We start from the raw sequence: 25,464 nt of genomic DNA on the forward strand, positions 1-25,464 counted from the left end.
GTGTATACGAAGTCTAAAGAGAATCTCTGGTGAGTTCCGTCGAGTGGTTTTTAATTAAGCGCGAAAATGTCCGGGAGATAGAACGGCGGTGACCCGCGACCTGTAATGGAACTCTTAGATTAGATCAACTCGCTCTCCTCTCGGCACCGAACGAAACAAAATTGTCGATTGGAATGGGAAATCAATCGCATCCCGCTTTCCGCTTCTTCTAGGATATACGAATTAAAGTCGCAATCTGAATGTAACTTCTGTTTCCTCGCACAGAGAATATTCTCGATTCTCCTCGATTCGCGAAGATTTGGAGTCTCGTTGCATAATTTATAGGAACGTAAGTTGTTCCTCAATATCTTTTCTATGTATATGACTGAAATTCTTTTGACTCCATTAGACAATATTATCCCATTCTTATAAATTTTAGAGCTGGATTCGGGGATTTAAAGTTCCCCCCCCCCCAAAAAAAATTCTATATATATAGTGAGAAAAGAAAAAAGGACGAGAAATAAAATATTTTTACACTGAAAATTCTTTTTTTTTTATATCCGCGTGATACACATCTAATAGGATTGTGTTTTAATTAAAAAAGTTTATTTTGATAAACGCATATATGTTGACATTTTTATATAGCCTTTAGCGATTTATAATTTAGAATCCAATTAAATTTTTGTTTGATTTATTTTAATTAAAAAATATCTCCGCGCTATTATTCGCGGCCGTTATCGTTAGATATCCGAAGGCATCCGTTGCATTGTTGTTACATCGGTGCATTTTCTCGCATCGATATCGGGAAGAGACGCAAAACGCGGAGTCTCGTTATCCGCGCCAGTTATCGATTATACCGACGGCTTTGTTGCCAGGGATTTTTAACAATAAGAGCCTGTCGGCGCGCCTGCGATTTAACGATTCGTTGACTGACATATATCTCCACGTGTATCTCGTAGCGCGCGCAGGAAAAAAATCACGAGAGAGAATCGCGCTGTGAAATAGGGACGGTTATGCGGGCGATTTGAAGGCGCGCCCCCCCCCCCTCCCCACCCCTCTATATTTTTATCGCGCGGTAAAATATGCGGGGCTCCTTTATCAGAAATATGTCAAGTGAAATGTATCCGTACGATTCCGCGTGTAAAATCATTCAAGCTTAGAAGTGAGATCGCGCAACCGAATCATCTCGATAAATAAGTCCGCCCGATAAACTCATGAATTTATATCGAATTTTTAAGATTCATAAATCGTTTCTAAAATCACCCAAACGTAATACGATATAATTTTTTTCATTTAAATCCATTATCCGAGAATAACTTTCTATCTCGTTTATCTCTTTTCAGTTTCTATATAGCTTGCATTATTATACCATTTTACATTATTAAAAACACATTTTCATCTCGATGGTTAACAGAGGCGAGTTGCCGAAAGTGATCCTTTGAGAGAAGCGAGAAAGTTTTAATCGCGAATGAACGCTCGAAGAGAGAGAGAGAGAGAGAGAGAGAGAGAGAGAGAGAGAGAGAGAGAGAGAGAGAGAGAGAGAAAGCACGATGCGTGTTCGCGTCGGGATAATTGGCCGCGAATTCGCGGTGTAAATAAAATAAAATTCACCTCTTCTCTCTATTCCAGCGAGATCGAAATTTCGAATTCCGATAGGAGTTTTCTGGTAGGAGGCATTTCGATGCATCGAGTTCGCGTTTAATGCATCGTTTTTTTCTTTTTTTCTCGCGTTTCTCTCTATCGTTTTCAACGAAATTGCACGTCGCATCCGAAAATCCGCATTGCAGTACGTTCTACAGAATATTAAGCCGCCGAGTTTGCGAATTATTTCAATGTTAAGTTTTCTTTTCATTTACATATCGTATACTTAAGATTCGTTGACGAATTTTTTTAAATATTTCTATTTATCTTATTCAAACTTTTGAAGGTAAATGAAGAATAATATAGGCTCCAGATTTTTAACGATCTGTTATCTAACGTGATAGTAATAATCTTTGAATTATAAAAGGTTTGTTAAATTATACAGCTTTTAAATATTGATAAATCTTATGCAGCCTGGTTTCATAAATAGAGTATATCGTTAAATTTTAATCAGGCACTCTGCATTATTTGAAAATTACAAAAACAAAAAAAAACAGCTATTTCTTTAAATGTCACATAAACAGAATGTATCAGAAAATATGAAACTCTTTTAAGGAATGGAGTATTTTTTTTTAAATTCCTCATCTATATTATATATCGGCGCACACAGATATTTCGTACACTTTCACATATAATGGGTGATTGCATAAGTTCGTGCCCGATTTAAATATAAACTTCAATAGATTATATTTTAGAGATAACACTTTTATTAATCAATTATATAGTCTCCATTCTTTTCTACAATGGTTTTCCAACCATCTATATGCTTGTCGATTCCATTTTTGAAGAAAGAACTTGGTTTTTCTTGAAAAAAGGTGGTTGTAAGGTGGTTTTCGACAGCTTCTTCGGAATTGAGATTCTTGCCATTTGAACTATTCTGCAAAGACCGGAACAGATAAAAATCTGAAGGCGCAATATCTGGAGAATATGGCGGGTGCTGCAGAATTTCCCATTGCGACTCCTGCAGTTTTCCTGCAGCTTATTCCTTTCAGTCAGGAGATGCGGCACCCACGTATCAAGCTTGGAAATGTATCCAAGCTTTTTTAAATGACGAAAAGCGGTTGAATTATCGATGTTCAGCCTCTCAGCAATATCCTCAATTGTAATCCTTGGGTTTCTTTCCACTAAGGCATGCACAATGTCATCATCAATGCCAGAAGGCCGTCCAGAGCGGGGTTGATCCTCCATGTTGAAATCACCATTTCGAAATCTGCCAAACCACTTTTTGACTGTTCGGAGAGCAGGAGCGCGGTCCAAATAAACGCTTTGAATATTTTTTTGTGCAATCCCAACACTCACGCCTTTCCGAAATTCATATAGCGTTAGATGCCGCAAATGCATCTTTCGTTCTCCATTTTTAATGATTTCTCTTATGCACAAATGGACTTATCTGAACAATGTCTGACGCTAAATTGACATAAGACAACGTCATCTATTCGGTGTAAGCAACAATTACCACACGAAAACAATAGAACTCCGCCATGCAGTAACTTAATGCCATCTATGAAAATCGGGCACGAACTTATGCAATCATCCAATATAAGCGTTTGCTGACGAAAATACTGAGATATCTAATAAAACTAAAGAAGATAATCGTAGTTAATATTAAAATAACTAATTAAAATTGAAATTTAATGAAAATACAAAAACCATGTCAAAAAAAACGCTATTCAAATTAATCTTCATTGAAGAGGAAAATTGATTCCAAATTAAATCTATTTCTGAAGCGAAGATTCGAGATTATCATATGATGTTACGGTACACCCTGTAGCGCACATCCTTTCGCGTGTGCAAGCACCTCGTGCATTACCTCGATGGTGCGCGTAGGTTTCTTGCTTCGTTTCATCGTAACGACCGCTTTTACAGCGACTTACGTTCTTGCGCGGTCACGTCTTGCCTATAAGAAGAACTCGTGGCACTCTTCTTCATCGAAACTTTCCCATCTCTTTTCTTTATCGTACTTTCCGCTGGTTGCGATCGAGTGCACTCGCTAGTCAATCCGGCAACCGTGACGTTCGTCATCATTCATCTTTATTGCCACTTCTGTAAGCGTGTTCTTCAAACTTTTTTTTTTCTCTGATTTTGAACATCTCGCGAAGATGTATAAATATGTATTATCCTCTATATTGTATACGGGATTTACGAGATTATCATATTTATGCATATATTATATATCTTATATAATATTCATGGCTTTTTAAAAATATATAACATAATATAATATAAATAAATAAATATATATATAGAAAAGAAATAACATTTTAATATATATATATATATATATATATAAAGGATGTAAATGTCAAAGAGAGGCAAGTGCTTAGGTAAAATATTTTCAAAAAATTGTCAATATACACGCATACACATATTTTATCAATATCTATCCAATATTGATTGAGACATCAGCTCATTCTAGTTTCCGCATTTTTTCACTTTATCGCGATAAATATTCACTTGCGAAAAATGAAGATTACCGATGAGGCGATGGTATGCACATTTACAAACGACGCCCCGCGTACGTTAAAAAGTTTGTTTCCATCGAAATCTCGTTTCAACATATTTTGTAGTCGTCAACAACGGCGTAAAAAATTTATTAGCGCGAAATTGTCGCGAAAATTCACGCGCCACGCTTGCGAGATGCGATACAACAACATTGTGAATGGATAGCTTTTAACGGATTGTATGTCATAGCATTCTCGCCAATTTGGTACAAGGATATCAAGGAGAAAGAAAACAGCTGTGCTTTGACGTTATACTTGAAACTTGAAAAAAAAAAAAAAAAAATCCTTGCTAAAAATAATGTAGCATTTAGTTTACAATTTTCTAATTTTTAATTTTAAATAATACGGTAAATTATAATATCTATTTTTACGCGTCAACTTTAATTTAACAAAATTTTAATTCGAGGCTTGTTACTACGTACAAAGATCTTTCCGCATAATATTGAAAATGTGAGAAAATGGCGATAAATAAAAATAATCTTTTACGAATTCTTTCGACAAAAAATAATAAATTCAAAATCTGTTGTTGAAATGAAGATCTTTTTTTTTTTTACCTTGTACATTGATTTATTGTCCCTTATGTAAATAACAAAGAAGCGATGCGCGCATCTTTACCTTTTCTTGAGAGGCGCCCTACATCAACAGAGGGAAAGAGAGCGCGCCCTGCGACTCGCGTAAGTCGACGGCCTTTATCGAGGACATTTACGTTTTTTAATCACACCGTCGTCGATGATTCAATTCGTGCGGAAACACATGCTCGACGGTAATTAATCGATGAGACGAGGGCTTATTCGCTCTTGCGCACTCGCTCTTGCGCATCGTTTAGGTCCTGATCGTAGCAGACGAGACGAGACGAGACGATGACGATGACGACGACGATGGCAACGACGGCCCTTTAATTAGCAAGTGACTTGATCGGGAGGAGATATTTTTACGTCCGCGCAAATCAATTTATCCCCGTACGAAGATATATATATCGGTAACTGTGCCATGCCATAAATCGCGCCGCTCGGCTTCTTCTATCTCTATCCTCTTCTTAGATGAGCGAAAGATTTAAAGCGTTTCGAGATATAATTTTTTATTCGGCTTCTGATTCATCCTAAATTGCATCCTTGGTTCTTTTTATATATTGTATATACGAAGTAATTATACATATACAAATTATTGTAATTTGTATTCACATTTAATTTTCAATCGATATTTTGATAACAATAATTAATATTTAATTGATCAGCTTTAATTATTACGACCAAAGGAGAGAACGTATAAAGAAATTTCTGGGGTCTTCTCTGAACCACTCGCGAATCATAATTGAGGAATTATTCACTATCCGGTAAGCTGCCGACGCGTCGATATGGGTTTTCAGGAGCAAAGCCGGATCTTTGTTCCTAAAATCGCTTTGTTCTCGGCGTGCATTGAAAAGCGGCATAGATACGATGACGACGGTCGGAACCGATAATACGAATTAATTGATACGCCACGATCCGCGGGGCCGATGCGACAACTGCTTTTAATAGACGAGTCAATTGCTTCATTAGGAAGAAGGTTCCTTCTTTCTCTCTTTTTAATTCTCTTTCTCTTCGCGATCCTAGAATGCGACGGTTTCCTTTTTTCTAATGTTCATTTATACCATTTGTCTGGTCGAATGCAACTGGTGAATAAATGGTTAATTTACCGTCGACGATGTATCGCGTTTCGAACTACACAGGGTGTCCCATTTTAATCTCCACAGGCAAATATCTCAAAAACCAAGCCCGGAAGAGAAAAATATTTTAGACAAAAGTTGTTTGGTTTCGAGGGGGCCATAAGATGGTACCATTGGTTTGACCTTGGAAAATCATTTGAAGGTCATGTGAAGGTCAACTTTAAAATCTTAAATGGAAACCCCCATTTTTTATTCAGTATTCTTGTAGCTGACATCAAGAGCTTTCCAAAACACTATAATAAAGTATTTTTTCATTAAGTACTTTTTGAGTTATTTTATATTTTAATCTGACATATTTTGATATAAAAAATAAAATATTTCGTAAAATATTCAGTTTTCGATAATCTTACCGTAATACTTCTATGTACAGAATAATGAGACAAATTAATTAGTGCCAAAAAAACAAATAATTGTTTAAAAAAATACATTGTAAATAATTTTCTTAAAAACAATTTTTTTTTATACTAATTGATTTGTCTCATTATTCTGTACATAGAAGTATTACGGTAAAATTGTCAAAAACTAAATATTTTACGAGATATTTAATTTTTTATATCAAAATATGTCAGATTAAAATATAAAATAACTCAAAAAGTACTTAATAAAAAAATACTTTATTATAATGTTTTGGAAAGCTCTCGATGTCAGCTACAAGAATACTAAATAAAAATGGGGGTTTCCATTTAAGATATTAAAGTTGACCTTCACATGACCTTCAAATGATTTTCCAAGGTCAAATCATTGTCACCATCTTATGGCCTCCTCGAAACCAAACAACTTTTGTCTGAAACATTTTTCTCTTCCGGGCTTGGTTTTTGAGATATTTGCCTGAGGAGATTAAAATGGGACACCCTGTATATCCATTTTTCACTATCGTCCCTAGAATTCGTCTGTCACACTACATTCTATAGATCGTGTATAGATCAGTTTCGCTGTACTTGATAAGATAGCGATGAGCTAGTTTTTTAATATCTTATCTGCAGTTATATTATATTTTCGATTTGGCAAATTTGAGATTGACAGATATATAGTTTATGGAATAACATCATTTTATATCTTGTATTGTAATAGATGTTACAGAGATTGATTTTATTAAAACTAAATGCAATAGAAATTATTAAAACTATAGTCGACAAAAAAATTAGAATTTTTTAAAATATATTTATGATATACAGGGTAACCCCGAATATTCCAGACTTTGAGATCTTATAGGAAATTTAATTCTGAACAAAAAATTTCGTATAAACATGGATCGAAAAATGCTTTCTTAAGAAGTTATCGCTCAAAAACCCCTGAAATTGTAATTATTTTACACATTTTTCCAAATATCACGGAAAATGTGCATCTTTTAACAAAAAGTACCGAAACAAAAGTTGTAGAAAATTAAATTATCTTTCAAATGAGATCAAAATGATCGTTATACGTTCCATAGATTTTGATATAACCAGTTTCAAATGTACAAAAAATGCTTTTGTTACTTATTGTTAGATCGATTAAAGTTGAGTTAGGGAGGGGGGGGGGACATTTTGAGAACAATTAGTTTTTTCGCATCTTTATTCATTTTCTACTATTACGTGCTATTTTAGTTTAAAAAAATTTATTTTATTTTCATAAAAGAAAAAGATTTTTATTTTTTATTTTTATCATATTTTCAAGAAATTTATTAGGTTTAATTTTCTTTTTATTTCATTTTCCTTTCATCTCTTGCTCTTCCTTTGCATCAGAGGTTTTTAAGCGATTACTTCTTAAGGAAGCATTTTTTTACCCATGTTTATAGCAAAATTTTTGGTTCAGAATTAAATTTTCTATAAGATCTCAAAGACTGGCTGGAACGTTCGGGGCCACCCTGTATAGTATATGCTAAAGAAAGCTGTACGTCAAAGACATACATCACAGATTTTTATCTTCAAAATTATCCGAGATTTTTTTCAGAAGTTTACATTAAAAACACACGAGTTATTATAGCGGGAGTATAAATTCGCTCACTACATAGAAACAACTTTCTGTTCTCCTGTACACATTATTTACGAGATGCGAAATGAAAACTTTAATTCCGAACTATTGAAAAATTTTTGATTGAAAAAAATTGTGAACAATAATTTTCTAATCATTATACTGAAAACTTCACACATAATATACATAAGTTAATTTTAAAACTAATTATTACAGAAAATAACCTTTTAATAAGGAACCTATATATTACGTCTCTGAGGAAAGAGAGTCTACAATATAATCAAACTTTCCATATTGCTTCAGCAGTGTAGACATGAAAGGAAGTAGCTGAGTTAGAAATCCAATTAAATCAAGATTTTCGAATAATTTCGAAAGATTAGTTACAATTTTAAGAAACTTCAATGTAATCCCTACATATATTATGTTTCAGAAGTTTATTCAGCGCGATCGATTTTTCTTGTCATAGAACGAGAGTAGACAATACGATGCGATAACGACGTTCGTTAAAAACGAATGAGAGTTTTCGAGAATAATTGATTTCGAGATAAGCCGCAACCGCCCTTCAATCGCGTATCGACGATGCCATTCTTCTCTTCTTTTTTTTTTTTTATTCCCTTTCTTTACGACACGACGAACGTCCAAGTTGCGCGCGCGTGACACGCTTTATTGACTTTGTTATCCGCTAATACGAGCGCGACGTGACAGACTCGTGGGTGGCGTCCCTTTTTTTTTCTTCCCTTCCCACGAAATAGGTCATGCGTTCTCCACGGTTTTCATTATCCCCGCGGAATATTCATATTTTCCGCGCGCTTCCGTTTCATTCCCTCCATGTTTATTTCGATCAGCTTTTTGTTTGTTTGCGAATGTCCGCAAATACACTCGCCCTCAGGGAACCATTTTTCGTGATTCGATATTCCCATTTTGTCCTTGGTCCTTTCCCAATTAATTGTTGAAACAGTATTCTAACGAGTTTAAAAATTTCAACGATTAATCGGCAATTTACGCTATTGGCAATTACGGCGCTTTTATATATAATTTTAATTATTCACTGAAATATAAACAAAATATTTTTTCTATTTAAAAAAAATTCACTAAAAAGAAACACTGTTATTTCATAATTAAAAAAAAAAAAATCTATCTATACAAGAGAGAAATATTTAACAAAATTTCCTCGCTTGAAAATATCCTGAAATATTGTTGAAAAATTTTTATTCGAAATAGAAAAATTTTTTCTCCGCGGGAGACGATACTTTAACAAATTTCTTGTTGCGCGGATAAAATGTTTTATTTTAAAACATAGTTTTGCGGGAGGGAATGTAGAGAATTGTACCATAAAGAAGAAGAACTTCTCGTACTTATTGTTAGGAATTAATGTGACTCTCTCCTTTTTCAATTTCCGGAAAAAGCATATCGTGGATTTCAATCTTTTAGTCCTAAGTCAGACATAACAAGTTCGTTTATGGTCGTAAGAACAAAATTGGAGATCGAACGATAATCAAGCATGGCGGGGGGCCATTTTTTTTTTTTGTCCGAATTGATTCTCCCGACGTTTCTTACTGTTCGTTACGAAGCTTTCGTTCTTGCAAGTAACTACGGTCGAGCAAATTCCCGGTCACCGATAGTATAATGAATCACGACGTGGAGCTACGACGTAATTCTGGGACTTTGAAAAATTATTTATGATCGCGCGAACGAACTTGATAATCGATGACGGCGCGACATCGATGTAGAAAAATCATCAGTCTCGTGGATCTCATTAATCTTTCAACGTCGTCGATGCGCGACGATTTTATTCGCGCATAAATCACAGGTATACGTCAGGTTGTGCGATTTCTCTCTCTCTCTCTCCTTTTTTTTTTTTTATTTATTATTATATGATGAGTCAACGATACGTCGCTATTTCTGAATTCTGTATTAGGCGTTTATGAATTTAAAACTCTACTTCAACATAGGACACACATTAACGTAGAATATTAGCACAAAAGATAACTTTTAGACATTTTCATTAAGAAGATGGCTGAAATTCATTCTTCTCTTTTGTCCGAAAGCATTTTAATTTCAATGAGACTTGTTACATCATTCGAGGGATTTTTTCCCGAATTTCTTTACTAATAAAGAAAAAAAAAAGGAAGATATATTTTATTAAGGAATATTGCATTTTTATTTATTTTAACCCTAGGACGTAATTATTCATATCTGAATTATTCTTCTCTTCATATCGTATGACCTTCTTCATTTTGAGTGAAAACATTAATTTTTATTAAACATGCACATATAATGTACAATGTGCAACTCCTCTTGTCGAGGAGTAACGCAGTAAAGGGAAACCAATTTGTTTCGAGCAAGTCCTGAGCGCGTTATAATACGGTAATTTGCAATCTCATGGGGATGAACAAAGAATTTCTTGATGAAAAGAAGCGCATGATGAAAATCGCTAATAACAGAATTAACTATCTACATTACACACTTATTGCATGAAGCAAACAATAGCTTTATATTAATTTATAATAATCAATTAAAATTCTTTTCTTCTACAATAATTATCTCTTTCTGTCATTAAAAAATATATATACATTTTTAATATTTTTTTTTATGGTTTCTATTTTAATCATTGACATAAAGAACTTGTTCTTTAAATAGCGTAACGTTTTTTTATCGATACAAGCTTTCTTTAATGGCAACAGGATAACGATAACATTGCGAAAACACATGATACATGATAAAGAAAACAGTCATTTTCCTTTGGTATGTGTACGTCGAAGCATCTTGCGCGAGCAGAGAGGAAAGAAAAAGAAGGAAGGAGGGTGAAACGACATTTTGCGTTTTTTGCTACGGTATAAAGGAGATATATCACTCCGCAAAAACTCTCCCGCATACTCTCTCCTAATGGCTCTCAGATGATGGTACACGTGTATAGAATGGATGAGAGCTTATTTTGGTAGCATAGGATTTTGTCTCGTGACTCGAAGACTTGGTCGACGTAATGTAGGTTTGTTGGGACAACCAATAAACGTCGTAGTTTTGTATAAAATAATAATCGAAATTAGAACAAAATGTTTTTTTCTCATTGAACAAGGATTTTGTGCTCGAGAGAATCGATAATTCATAAATTAGAACTCTCTCTCTCTCTCTCTCTCTCTCTCTCTCTCTCTCTCTCTCTCTCTCTCTCTCTCTCTCTCTCTCTTTTTTTTTTATCAACGAGATCATCATCATATTTTTTGAACTAAATTAAAAACTGAAAAGTCTGAGGCTGGGAAACGATGTAGATAAAAAACGGCACTTTTTTTCCCTCGTCGAAATATACCAGGTATATAAATATGAAACCGGAATTTTTGTATAGAAAATACACGTTTATTGTATGAAAATGATATAAAATATTTTATTCGAAGTATTGCCCATACATTTTTCCCATCTCTTTGACAATTTGTGGATGCTACGCCAAAAAAACTGTTGCTCCTTTGAGGCAAACCAGTCATCGAGCCATTTTCGTACATTTTCGTAAGAAATGAAGCGCTGCTCGGCAAGTGCGTGTCCCATCGATGCAAATAAGTAGTAATCGGATGGAGCCAAGTCTGGTGAGTAAGCCGCATGCGAAAGTATTTCCCAACTAAACGCCCCAATCGTTTCCTTGACCGGTTTTGCTGTGTGTGATGGTGCATTATCATGAAGCAAAATCACTGTGTTGCCTTTTTTGATATTCTGGTCGTTTTTCACGCAAAGCTTGATTCAAATCGATCATTTGTTGTCGGTAGCGTCATCCTCATCCAACAATGTTTGCAATTCGCTGTCTTCAAACTTTTTCGATGGTCTTCGACGTTCTTCGTTTCTCACGTCAAAATCGCCACTTTTGAATTTTTTAAACCACTCAAAGCACTGTGATTTACCAAGAACATGCTCACCGTAAGCTTCGACAAGCATTCGATGCGATTCTGCAGCAGTTTTCTTCAAACGGTAACAGAAAATCAATGCTGTCCGCAAATCGTAGTTTCCAGGCACAAAATTCGACATGTTTAACGCTATTGAAAACTACGCTGTTGTATGAAACTTGTATTGTTGCGAGTTGAAAATCTTTATCAGATGTCAAAACAAGAAAATGGCGCCAATGACGCGGTTTGACGGTAACTACATTGACAGCTAGGGCCATCAATGGGCAAATTTCGGTTTCATATTTATATACCTGGTATACTATCTCGCAAGCGTGATACTCGGTTCGCATGACACGGCCTACATATTTCCGATATTACTTCGCTATAATCTCTCGCGGCGGAAGAGATGCGGCTTAAATCGATCGCGTATATATCTCGTGTTCCGCTCTCGAGATTGAGATCGTCGCGCGGAAAAGGCACCCTCTCTTTATCCGTATTCCATCTGCGAACATGCGAAATTGAAGAAAGCAGTAATTCATTTCCTTGCTACGTTGTCGAGAAATCAGGTTGTAAGTTTTTTTTTTTTTTTTTCTTTTTTTCCGTGGTAATCGCGAGAGAAAGAAATGAAGTCCAGACTAGGCACATTTTTCAAATCTCACTTTTGCAAACTCTCTCTGTTGTGGCCTTTATCAATTTCTCGTCTTTTGTATAATCTTCATCTTACCATACGTCTTTGTATGATACGCCTATAGATAAAAATGAATAAGTAGGATATTATATGAATCGAGTAAAGAAAATTTATTCATTCTTTATTGCTTAGATGGATTTTATTATATAGCTATTATTTAACGTTGAAAATGGATAGTTTAATCATCTCTTATATAAGTTTGCGAAAATTATTGAAAAGGATCATTTCCAATATTTTACGATGAGAAATATTGTAAAAGCGATACCCCGCGCTTGTGTGCTCGATTTTAAACGAAGGAATTGATAGAAGATTTTGAAACGTAATTTAAAAACGGGTAATGTAATAGCGTTTACTAGCTTTTAAAAAGCGACTGTAGCGATATAAAAACTTTGCCAATTACTGTTACAGGCGGGAAACGATACTCACGGGGGAATGCACTCGTTAAAATCTCACGATAATCCCCCGCGAACATAACATTTCCATCGTTATTTTTTATATTTATACGGATTGTTCGGCTGTTTTGTTGTGGATTTTTTCGGAATGAAAATATCGACACTTTTTAATTTATAAATTATTACGGACAAAAGTTTTTTTATTTTCCCAACACATGCACAAATACAATAGGTAAGAAAGTTTGATGTTTTATTAAATTTTAAGTGAGCTTTATCTTTGCAAAGCTTTACTATTTGGAATTGTATTATCGATATATTTAAATATGAATGTTTTTATATATGCTAATTATAAAATAATAATTATAATAAAAAGATATAATACTCTAATATATAAAAAATATTCTAATCTATAAATAAATAATTATATAGCGAAATATGACGGTAACATCCATGGCATGAATACGATGCGCTTTGTAATATTACGGTTGACAGATTCCTCCTAAAGTCGAAGGAATCGATTTTCGTTGACGTCGAGATCAAATCTCCCGATATCCTACGTGGCTATTATAGACACGAGGATAATCCAGGACTTACCCGTGCATGAAAGGCGTCGAACGTCGAGCTTTCGACGCGCTCTTTCCAACCTTCTGGTTTTTTTTTTCCCCCTTCTTTTCCACCGCTGTGTGCGAAATGGCTGCGAATAATTTAGGTCTCTCTCTCTAAAGGAATTCTCGCTCATCGTACGATGTTCTTTTAATTCTGTCCGAAATACCTTGTTCGATCGATTGAAACTGTCAGCAGCCAGAGATTAGCCAGAGTCTATCTCGATTTTAACAGATGCGCGAGTACTTTCATCGAAAGTGGAAAAAGTATGCTTTTGCGATGAAAGGGCAGATTGAATATTAATTACGAAATTACGGAAAATATGGAGAACATTAGTATTTTATGTTTTAATCAATATTTTTGATATATAGATTTTTAAAATAATTTAAATTAAATTTAATTATAATGTAAATTTAATTAAATTTAATTTTGAATTAAATTCAACTAAATCGAATCGAGATAATGTCGATAATCAAAAGAATTTTGGATAAAATTTTCTGATTAATCTATTTATCTTGAATTTAAAATTTGAACAATTTTAACGGGAGGAAATGTTTAAGATAAATAATTAAAAAGTTAAATATAGATATGAAAAGATAAGATATTCGGTGAAAAAATATTTTATCTCTTATAGAGAGAAGGAAAGCAGCAGATATCTTGCCGTATACACTCGCAAAAGAATCTTTTTGAGAATGTGATATTTCGCAATGTAGCAGGTATATAAATATGAAACCGAAATTTGCCCATTGATGGCGCTAGCTGTCAATGTAGTTACCGTCAAACCGCGTCATTGGCGCCATTTTCTTGTTTTGACATCTGATAAAGATTTTCAACTCGCAACAATACAAGTTTCATACAACAGCATAGTTTTCAATAGCGTTAAACATGTCGAATTTTGTGCCTGGAAACTACGATTTGCGGACAGCATTGATTTTCTGTTACCGTTTGAAGAAAACTGCTGCAGAATCGCATCGAATGCTTGTCGAAGCTTACGGTGAGCATGCTCTTGGTAAATCACAGTGCTTTGAGTGGTTTAAAAAATTCAAAAGTAGCGATTTTGACGTGAGAAACGAAGAACGTGGAAGATCACCGAAAAAGTTTGAAGAGCTGCTAAAACCTGGCGAAACCGTTAATACTGAACGCTACCGACCACAAATGATCGATTTGAATCAAGCTTTGCGTGAAAAACGACCAGAATATCAAAAAAGGCAACACAAAGTGATTTTGCTTCATGATAATACACCATCACACACAGCAAAACCGGTCAAGGAAACGATTGAGGCGTTTAGTTGAGAAATACTTTCGCATGCGGCTTACTCACCAGACTTGGCTACATCCGATTACTACTTATTTGCATCGATGGGACACGCACTTGCCGAGCAACGCTTCACTTCTTACGAAAATGTACGAAAATGACTCGACGACTGGTTTGCCTCAAAGGAGCAACAGTTTTTTTGGCGTGGCATCCACAAATTGTCAGAGAGATGGGAAAAATGTATAGCTAGCAATGGGCAATACTTCGAATAAAATATTTTTTATCATTTTCATACAATAAACGTGTATTTTCTATACAAAAATTCCGGTTTCATATTTATATACCTGGTATATGTCCCTCGTGTGTGCTATTACATGTACGATAAAATGCACGCTCGAGTTACACACCGTTATCACAGACATATCTCTGATGTAATCCGATATTGCTGCCGGTTGGAAATTTTAGGTCTCTTTTCATTAACCTCATTAGCGCGAGGTCCGACATCCGCGAAAACATCATTTTTCCCCCGGCAAACTCTCAATCTAGCGAAATAATCGGAATATTTCTTTTCTTACCTGTCTGACTAGAAACGGGTTTTTTCGCTTTACGGCAGCAGGTGTGAGCGAAAAATCGCGCCGGTTCTCAACAAAGACATCTGGAAAATTATTTCGAGCGACAGTATCCGACAATCTCACAGCTGCAATCTACGGTGACTATCTCTCGTCGACGATGTTTCGCGCAACAATACAATTCTCTCTGAATACGCGTGACGCGAATGTTATTTCATTGCGGAAATTCATTTCGGCGCATTGTGTCGTAAGAATGATCGCGGAATATCTCACGCCACGACTTGACAATATCATTGATTCGAATCAAATTAGACGATAACAATATAGTCACACTCTCAGAAAGGATTTCTGATAACGAGACAAAAAATATTCTTGACATATTCACAATCGTATCACAACCTTATGCAGTATAAAAATAAAACAATTTTAAAATTAAATCAATAATTCCTTTTCTTCTCTCTCGAATTAAATAAGATTGTCTTACTATCTTGAGACAAGAGTAACATATACAAATCTAAGCTTATATATTCTTGCATTTAGAATAACTTGGTGTTAGCGCCACAATAGTCGGCGCGAAACTGATATGTGATGGCGTTACTAGGCATTTTATTCTAGATTTAAGAATTTTTCATTTAAGATTAAAATATTCCTTTTTCAATAATAAATATGATTGTCGCTATATCGATTCTATTTTATGATAGATTGAAGAGTAATAGCATTAGATCCGGAAATCTTTTCTGTGGGTGCACAGTCGCATGCGTATAAAGCACGATGACTTACCGCTACAGTCGTATCCTTTACAGAATAAGGGACTGGTATGAGAGTTTATTGAATTCTGAGGCGAAAATTCGATCGAATAAGAATGCTGCTCCACAACACGGAGGAATAACTTGAAACTTTACGTAGATGAGTTTAGTATGCCCGTAAACCCCCGTATTTTCGTGTTATAACGAAATTCGCGAAGAGAGTTCTCGTGTTATAGTATTACTTCGCTGCGGTATGTTTACTTGTATATGCACCGCATGGAAAATATTAATATCGTAATACGATATTGTTCGCGGTCTTACCGGGGCATGCACAGAATTAAATTTTAACTAAATACTCCATACAAAGGAATTTTTTTCATCGAAGGCTTGAGACTTCGAGTAAAAGAAAGAATGTTGGAATAAAATAATAAATTCGTTGAAAAATTGCACGCGAAGAAGAATCCATTCCATTGTAAAGTGATCTTTAATTGAGATTCTCATTTCGTTTGATTCTTATGGATATTGTATTAACGAAGAAAAAAAAATTGAGTTGCTCGAAACTTTTATTTAGCGGTGCACGTTCGAATGAAAATCGTAGGGAAATGGATGGTTTAATGATGCGCGAGAATCCCACCGTAAAGGTGGGATCGCGTTGGAAAACGTACGTCCGATAATGTAAAATTTGTCCTCCGACACGTGAGCCATTCGCTCGCTCGATGCAATTTTGCTCTCGCAGAACCGCCGGCCCTTTGTGTCCCAGCATGAACCGCGAATTCCAGAAAGGCACCTTTCGCGCGCACCCTCCCAATTTATTTCCGCTTCCGTTTCGTTGCGCAAGCACGTTCTCCCTATTTTCTCCCCCTTTGTTCCTCTCGCGAGATTGTTGCGACGAGTTGCATCGACGAGAGGAGTATATCGTGTATGCAGCTGTGAGTATCGGTTACAAGAGACAGAAAGCCGGCTTCTCTTTTAGCGTCACGTTACACACTGCAACAAATCGCCCACGTAATTTATTTGTCAAAGGTAGACATTGGATGCATACACATTTACTGAAAAAGCTTTTTAATTCATTAAGTTGTAAGAGAGAATAGGAATATTATATCACACATGTATTGCATACGATTCTTTTATTCTGGAATATCTTATAGCGCCAGAAAAAAAATTTAAGCTCTTTTACATTTTCCTACAAATAAAACCAAGAGATCACATCTTGGTATTTCAAATTTTCTCTTATACCTTATTTTAATATATTTAATAATTAATAAGAGTTATATTTTTACATATTTTAATTAATTAAATTGATTCCTGTATATATATGTTTACTCAAATGAAAATTATATTTTGATTTGAGTTAATGATTGTAATTATCGAGTCTTTGTATCGATTACAATAACACGCCGGCTATTATTTCATATTACAACGATATTATAAATTGATTACGCATTTATCGATGGAGGTTTATTGTTCCGAATTTCACGGTACACAGCTGCTGCGGCGTATTATTTCGGTCGCGAAGGTACAACGAAGGATTTAAGGGCTTTCATACGTTTCATTCTAGTTAATCGATATATACGAGAGTTATTGCATAAATTGTCGAATCAACAATGCGCTCGCTAGCGGCGATTGATTCGATTATTTCGTGATATTACACGTGGTATATCGGTCGGAATTTATGGATTTTTCAAACGTGAATAATTCACCGGCTATGCATCCATTCGCGATCCGCAGGTTTAGGATACTATCGCGAATTACTCTCGTATTCGCCGTTCATCATGGATCAAATTGACGGTGACGTTTATCCCCGTTAGAAAATATCGTCGAACGGTTTCATTCGCGAGCACGGAATTCATAGTCTATTATAATCCATAAATTGAACGAGGAATATCTTGTCCCATTCGATGTGCATATACTTTTCTTTTTCTTTTTTCTTCTTTTTCTTCTTCTTCTTTTTTCTTCTTTTCTTCTTCTTCTTTTTTCTTCTTTTCTTCTTTTCTTCTTCTTCTTTTTTCTTCTTTTCTTCTTCTTCTTCTTCTTCTTCTTCTTCTTCTTCTTCTTCTCTCTCTCTCTCTCTCTCTCTCTCTCTCTCTTTTTTTTCCTTTCCCTATTAAGAATAATATATTTTAGAAATCCTTTTCATTCTTTTGCAACGTGTAAAATATTATTTACTTTCATATAATTTTTGCTCGAGACAAAACAAAAATTTGTCGAAAAACAATTTTTTTTTCTTTTTTTTTTAAATTTTAAAAACTTTAAATTATATTGTTTTTAAATCTTGAATTTTCTTTATTTCGCGGTTACATTTCGAAGCTAATTTTGATTCTCTCAAGATTGCGGAATAGATTTTTGAACGCCGTGTATTCTTCACTCCTTCAGGACTCGGAGCTCTGCATCTCGCTCGGTCTGAGTTTGCAGTATCTGCGGGTATCGGTGGTCTGCTGGTTGGCATCCATGTGCCACCATCTGTACGCCACCGTAGCATCTTTACCGCGTCGTGATGATCCACCGACATACCTCAAGTACAGCCTCTTCGCCTGGGGCGCGCCGTTCATCAGCCTTGTGTTGGCGACCCTCCTGCAAAGCCGCGAAAGCAACGATCTCTGGAATGTCGTTGATCTCACCCCCTTCAATTGCTGGTAAGACTTTGATAGCCGTTAATGGGTAGATGTTAACTGACGTTTCCGAGAATTTTAAATCAATCATATGAATTATTTTATACAATACAAGAGAAAAAAAAATACGATTAAATATAAAAATACTCATTTATGATTATAATATAATTGAATAATCTTTTTTATATTTCTTATAAATAAATAATCAATTTCATTATGATTAATCGAAAATAATTAATCTTTAACGTTAAACGTTCAGTATTTTGCGTCAATTTCTGTTGGCTCGAACTATCAGCTTGAACTTCCTCGTTATCTCGTCTCTCGTTTCCGCGTCTGCATTTATCCATCGGTTTCAAACCGGCTTCTTCTCGACATAGCTCATTTTTGTTCCTTTTCTGCTATCGAAGCCGGAAAGGTGAAATCCTTTATATCATTCCTACATTTTATTCCTACGTACGGATCTTACATATATCAAGCATGATTTCAAGGTTTCTATTTTAAAATCCTATCTCTATTCTTAGTTCTATTAACAAATTGCGTAGTTTGATATAGCAGTATCTCCCTACAAAAAATACAATTTAAAGTATGCGGAAAATTAATCCGATTAATTTGATAAAAGTAATTGAGTATTAAAATTAATAAAGTCTCTTATTATAACACATTCCATTTTATTTTATAAAATATTTTTTGTTTTTTACAAAAATACTATATAAAACACGTACATTACAATTCAATTATGTGTATTATTTTGGCTAATAATTTTTATTTATTTTTATTGACTCGATAAAATTAACAAAAACCCGTTGTTAAGAGATCGAGGTGATATTAACTCGATTCAGGGCAAACGTTAAGTTGTGTCGATCCATTTCATCTATCTCCTCGGTCGAGAGAAAATCCTTCACTCTCCATTTCGAAAAGTTACGGTTACTGCACCGAGACAATTATCAGCCGTTGCGTCTCTCTTTGCGAGAGAGAGAGAGAAAGAGGTGTGAGTTAATAGAATGATGCAATTCTGTTCCTAATACGCGCATTCCGCCGTCGTGCTCGTGTTACGTTGCCGCGACCCGTTTTGCTCGCATAGGGGTTGGTTGACGACGAGGGATGCAGAGGGGACGACACGATAGCGGGGTAACGTTGATGGGGCTCGGTTTTCCTCAAACGGCGAGGTATCTTCCGCCGGAAGTGAGCGCGAAGTCCCCTTTTCCATGCTCGGATTCTCCGGTCGGACGGGATATCGGGAAAGGAGCGGAAACGTTCTCCGCTTTGCAGGAAACCTCCGAAAGGAATGTCGTGTATATACAGTGTAGTTTATTTATTTATTTCTTTCCGGTTCCTCCGCCCACACTGTGTGTCTTCTCTCTCTCTCTCTCTCTCTCTCTCTCTCTTTCGTTTTTACCCATCTCTATCTCACGATATACTACTGAACCACCAATTTTCGTTAAATCAGATTCGTCGACGACGGTGAAACGGAATACCATATCGGAACGAGATTCTTGCCATTTTTCATAAGAGAGGTATTCGATAAGAGCATGTATCATTGTGCGATATTTTTCTTTGTCATCCTATGATAAGATTTAAATTTATATTATTTACTCTTTACGATATTAATATATAATATAAATATTATATCAAATTGTATATCAAATATATGCTTTCTTAACTATAATTTTTTATTACAAATTTAACACATTTCCTTTACTTTATTAAAAAATATTTGAAAGGGTTTTATTTGTTTTCACAAATATGCAGACTATAAAAATTAATTTTATTTTATAAATATAAGGATATTAAAATAAGAAGAATTTGAAAGAGATTATCTTTAAAGCATTAATTTAATATTACATTAAAGCTTTAAATTTTATTTTGAACGGGAAAAGAGAAAAGGGAAAGAGATTAAAGCTTAGATTAAATTTCTTTAAAATTTAATTGAAATAGTCTCAAAATATTAACCGTTGATAAGGTATATCACATACCATAGAATATTCATTACACTATGCATATTTGAATTGTCATGAGAGCAATTTTCTTCTATGAAAAATTTCTTATTTGCGTAGACATTCAATTTCCAAGATTATTCACGTATTTTTCCTCTCTTTTGATATATTAAAAGATCGTTGACGTAGATATTAAGGATTTAATCTGGATTTTAAACTGTTCACGGTTTGTAGAAGGAGGCAAGCTTAGTAATAGCAACGAGAGAGATCATTAATAATTTTATATGTACGTGTGTGTCGTATACGTAAGGAAAGATAGAATCTTAAAGAATAAAAAAGAAATGAATAGAAAATTTAAATATATATTTCATGAAATGAATCGAGACTAGAAAATATCAGAATTTCCATTTTCGATTTTACGTTATACAGTTTCGAATTTATTTAAAAGCTGAAATTGTTAGAAATTTATTCTCAAAATTCAACTTTATGTAATTATTCTCTTCTGTCTATTTCCTATATCATTATATAATATTATAATTCTCTGTACATTATTTTATTCTTATCAATTATATATATTGGATCATTGCATAAGTTCGTGTCCGATTTTCATAGATGGCATTAAGTTACTGCATGGCGGAGTTCTATTGTTTTCGTGTGGTAATTGTTGCTTACACCGAATAGATGACGTTGTCTTATGTTAATTTAGCGTCAGACATTGTTCAGATAAGTCCATTTGTGCATAAGAGAAATCATTAAAAATGGAGAACGAAAGGTGCATTTGCGGCATGTAATGCTATATGAATTTCGGAAAGGCGGGTGAGTGTTGGGATTGCACAAAAAAATATTCAAAGCGTTTATTTGAACCGCGCTCCTGCTCTCCGAACAGTTAAAAAGTGGTTTGACAGATTTCGAAATGGTGATTTCAACATGGAGGATCAACCGCGCTCTGGACGGCCTTCTGGCATTGATGATGACATTGTGCATGCCTTAGTGGAAAGAAACCCAAGGATTATAACTGAGGATATTGCTGAGAGGCTGAACATCGATAATTCAACCGCTTTTCGTCATTTAAAAAAGCTTGGATACTTTTCCAAGCTTGATACGTGGGTGCCGCATCTCCTGACTGAAAGGAATAAGCTGCAGGAAAACTGCAGGAGTCGCAATGGGAAATTCTGCAGCACCCGCCATATTCTCCAGATATTGCGCCTTCAGATTTTTATCCGTTCCGGTCTTTGCAGAATAGTTTAAATGGCAAGAATCTCAATTCCGAAGAAGCTGTCGAAAACCACCTTACAACCACCTTTTTTCAAGAAAAACCAAGTTCTTTCTTCAAAAATGGAATCGACAAGCTTATAGATGGTTGGAAAACGATTGTAGAAAAGAATGGAGACTATATAATTGATTAATAAAAGTGTTATCTCTAAAATATAATCTATTGAAGTTTATATTTAAATCGGGCACGAACTGATGCAGTCACCCAATATATTTTTGCAATCCTATCGAAATCGTGTATTGTCCGCTATGATTACAATCCCGAAAAGTTCTCGAGAGACGCGGGATTTTCTTTCATCAAGCTCTCTCCGCCTCTGGTTGAGAATATATGCGAGATGTAATCGAGGGAAATAAACGGCAGGGAATATTTCTTGTGCGGGCGTGTATTAAAATCGCTCTGCCGACATGTGCAAAGTAGGCGAGCACCGAAAATGGGTATTTCATATCGCCCGAGTGTTCCTCGATAAAATCGCGCGTTTTGTAGACACTCGCCTTTCGATCCAAATTGCTCTCGTCGAAAAGAGCAACGGGATTTTAGCTATTCTCCTCGCGTATTTGCGATTTATAGAGAGAGTGGGAGAGAAAGAGAGAGACGAGACCTTATATATATTGTATATATATATATAAACGGCAGCTAATAAATATTTCTGACGCACTTATTTTTCCTATTCTAGAATTGCACATCGAATTGAATTTTCATTACGATGAACGATATTTTTTCACGTCACGTGATATTTTCCAATCATTTTATGTCGTGGATATTTGCTTGACATATCCGTTATAAAAATTTCTGCTACATATATATTTTAATAAGCAGATCTAAAATCAATTTGATAGGTATTCGGATTAACTTACACCTCACGAATCGTTTTCATTTTTACATCTATCGTAGAGGATACATTCCTAAGTAATACACGCTTTTTCTGACGCTCTCTTCTGGTTTCAGAAAATATGCGATTTCGAACTACTTGTTTGTTTATATTTTATTGTTTACATTTGCTCGTTATTGCGTCACTGTCAGTAAACTTCTGGATTATCGTTTAGTTTCGTTAAGAATTTCTTGGTTTGAGTTTGAGCTTGGTTATATTTATTTTCGGAAGTGCCCCCTTTTACCCCCCGTAGAGGGGCGAAACCCATTGCGTTCACGCATATACTTTCCCATTCACACAACAATTGTGGGATGGATCTCGCTTCGCGTTGTAAAGTATATGCGTGGACACAGTAAGTCCCCCCCCCCCCCCTCTATGGGGGATCCACTTCCGCAAGATATAATCTAATCCAAACCTATTTTCAATTTTAAAAATCAATTTTAACACAAATTATCAATTTTATCATCAATTTTAACACAAATTTTATCCACAAGAAGTAAAAATGAAATTTTTGGAGACGATATTTAAATCGATTGTTTTTTTTTTGTTCAAATAAATTTTACATTATGTATTTTTTTATTTAACAATTTTTAACGCACATTATATGCTCTATTAATTTCAGGTTTCTTGGAGCCACGGCGACGATTTATGCGTATGGCTTGCCGGTCATTCTACTATTGCTAATATCCGGTTACTACCTCGTCAAGGCTGCAATTGTATCCAGGTATAGTCATCTTTCAATTAAAGCTCAATATTAATTTAATTATCCCGAATAGACTGCATAAATATGATGGACAATTTTCTAACATTGTAACAAATCATCAATTCACTTAAGATGCTAGATATGTTCTAAAAATGCAGTTTTGCGAAAGAGCTCATTAAATATTTTCGATATTAATCGCGAACCTCTTAAAAAGAAGCTTTTAAGAAGTTCACATATGAAATTTTGAACAACTTTTCACATTTGGAGCGACTCGTAAATCTTCATCATAATTTCAAACCTCGCTCTTCCGAGTTATAGTACGAAGGTCTCTTGTATGTCTTACTTTCTCGGTCACGAATTACGTCACACGTCGCGTAAATCACATACGTGCAGGTACACATGCAGTATGCAACTCGAGATAAAGCAGCGCGAGAAGATGAAGAGGAGGCGGGCGTTGCAGCTGATGCTCTTCCTGAAGGTCAGTCTGATCGTCGGTCTAGTCGCGGGCTGCGGGGTGGCGTCCAGGGTCTGGAAGATTCCCTTCCTCTGGGCAGTTTTCTGCACGGGTCATTCTCTTCAGGTACTCTTGGGACAAGGATACCGCGGGGGGTTGTAAAAAGACCGCGCGCGCACGGATCATTTCAGCTTTAAATACGTAGGAGAGATGATACTCGGTGTAACAGGAGTCTCGGAAGATATATCCAAGAGCGTCATTTCTTCCTGTCATTTCCCTTCCTTAATGGCATACCTTACGACCGCGATATTTTCATCGCAGTTTCGATAGATATGAGTATACGAGCGCGGGCGTTAGAAACTGACGTTGAAAGATGTGGAATTATTTTATATAACTTTTCGCATCTTATCGCGTTTGATCTATTTAGAATTTAAAAAATTTCCAAATTATATGTGAAATATTATTATCTTAAATATAAATATTATTCATTTTGGATCACGTTATTGCGGTCATTGTTATTTGGGTCATTATTGGACCATTATTCGGGCCAATGCGCACGCGGATCATCATACGGAGCATTTACTTAGATCATTATTCGCACCGAATTTTTTGATCCCATTGTCCGATCGTAATTTATCTCGAACTAAGTTTGAAATTTAATTAAATTTTTCCCATAAGTTTTCAAATAATCCGATTATCATACGGTTCGCGGATCCAGCCCCCGATATTACACCGGCTTTATTTCCAACGTAGAGAGATCTCGGTCGGCATCGCGCATAAAGGGGCGAGTGAGCAAACGCAGGAACGTGCGGAATCTCTTTCCCTTTTACGGCAAGTTTCTTGGGAACTTTGCGCTCCCGAGATGCGTTCGATCTTGCGTCAAGCGTAAACGGCATTTCAGATCGTATATCTCTCTTTTTCTCTCCTTTTCTCTTTATATAATACATATACGTATATATATTTACTTCCATATTTCTTTTCAAGTTTGCTGAGTCGAATCGTGTTCTTCAACAAGCGAGAGCTTTTCGCGATGGACGAATCTCGAAGTGGCATAAAACGCGTGAATTTTTTTCTTATTTTATATCGGCTGCGGCGTATTTTGTATGTCGTTCTCACACGTTGTGTATCGTGTCTCCTCTCCTTTCCTTTCACTTATTTCTTACTTGCTTTTATAATTTTGATAATAATAATAATGCAGAGAATTTAGTTAATTATATTTATAACTTTTCAAAATGTGCATAAAAAAACTTTCGAATTTTCCTTTTTAAATCATCATATTATTAAAATTGTATGTTCAATATTTTATATACAATATGATATATACTCTTGTATACATCTTCTTCTTTATCCTTGGCTTTCTTATCTCTTATCTCTCGTTTATATTGGATGATTGCATAAGTTCGTGCCCGATTTTCATAGATGGCATTAAGTTGCTGCATGGCGGAGTTCTATTGTTTTCGTGTGGTAATTGTTGCTTACACCGAATAGATGACGTTGTCTTATGTCAATTTAGCGTCAGACATTGTTCAGATAAGTCCATTTGTGCATAAGAGAAATCATTAAAAATGGAGAACGAAAGGTGCATTTGCGGCATGTAATGCTATATGAATTTCGGAAAGGCGTGAGTGTTGGGATTGCACAAAAAAATATTCAAAGCGTTTATTTGGACCGCGCTCCTGCTCTCCGAACAGTCAAAAAGTGGTTTGGCAGATTTCGAAATGGTGA

General features: G+C 35.3%; 1 protein-coding gene across 1 annotated transcript in view; it reads left to right on the plus strand.

The window, feature by feature from the left end:
* Positions 1 to 25,464, plus strand: part of LOC138936681 (adhesion G protein-coupled receptor E3) — a 93,018-nt gene that overhangs the window by 60,440 nt on the left and 7,114 nt on the right. Inside the window, exons 5-7 of the mRNA XM_070302286.1 lie at positions 18,272 to 18,531; positions 23,205 to 23,306; positions 23,679 to 23,865. Of these exons, the coding sequence (XP_070158387.1) occupies positions 18,272 to 18,531; positions 23,205 to 23,306; positions 23,679 to 23,865 (549 nt within the window). The remainder of the gene's footprint in view (positions 1 to 18,271; positions 18,532 to 23,204; positions 23,307 to 23,678; positions 23,866 to 25,464) is intronic.

This window comes from Polyergus mexicanus, unplaced genomic scaffold (genome assembly GCF_030449975.1).
Source record: "Polyergus mexicanus isolate NDT 795.1 unplaced genomic scaffold, iyPolMexi1.0 SCAF_9, whole genome shotgun sequence".
NCBI classification, from domain to species: domain Eukaryota; kingdom Metazoa; phylum Arthropoda; class Insecta; order Hymenoptera; family Formicidae; genus Polyergus; species Polyergus mexicanus.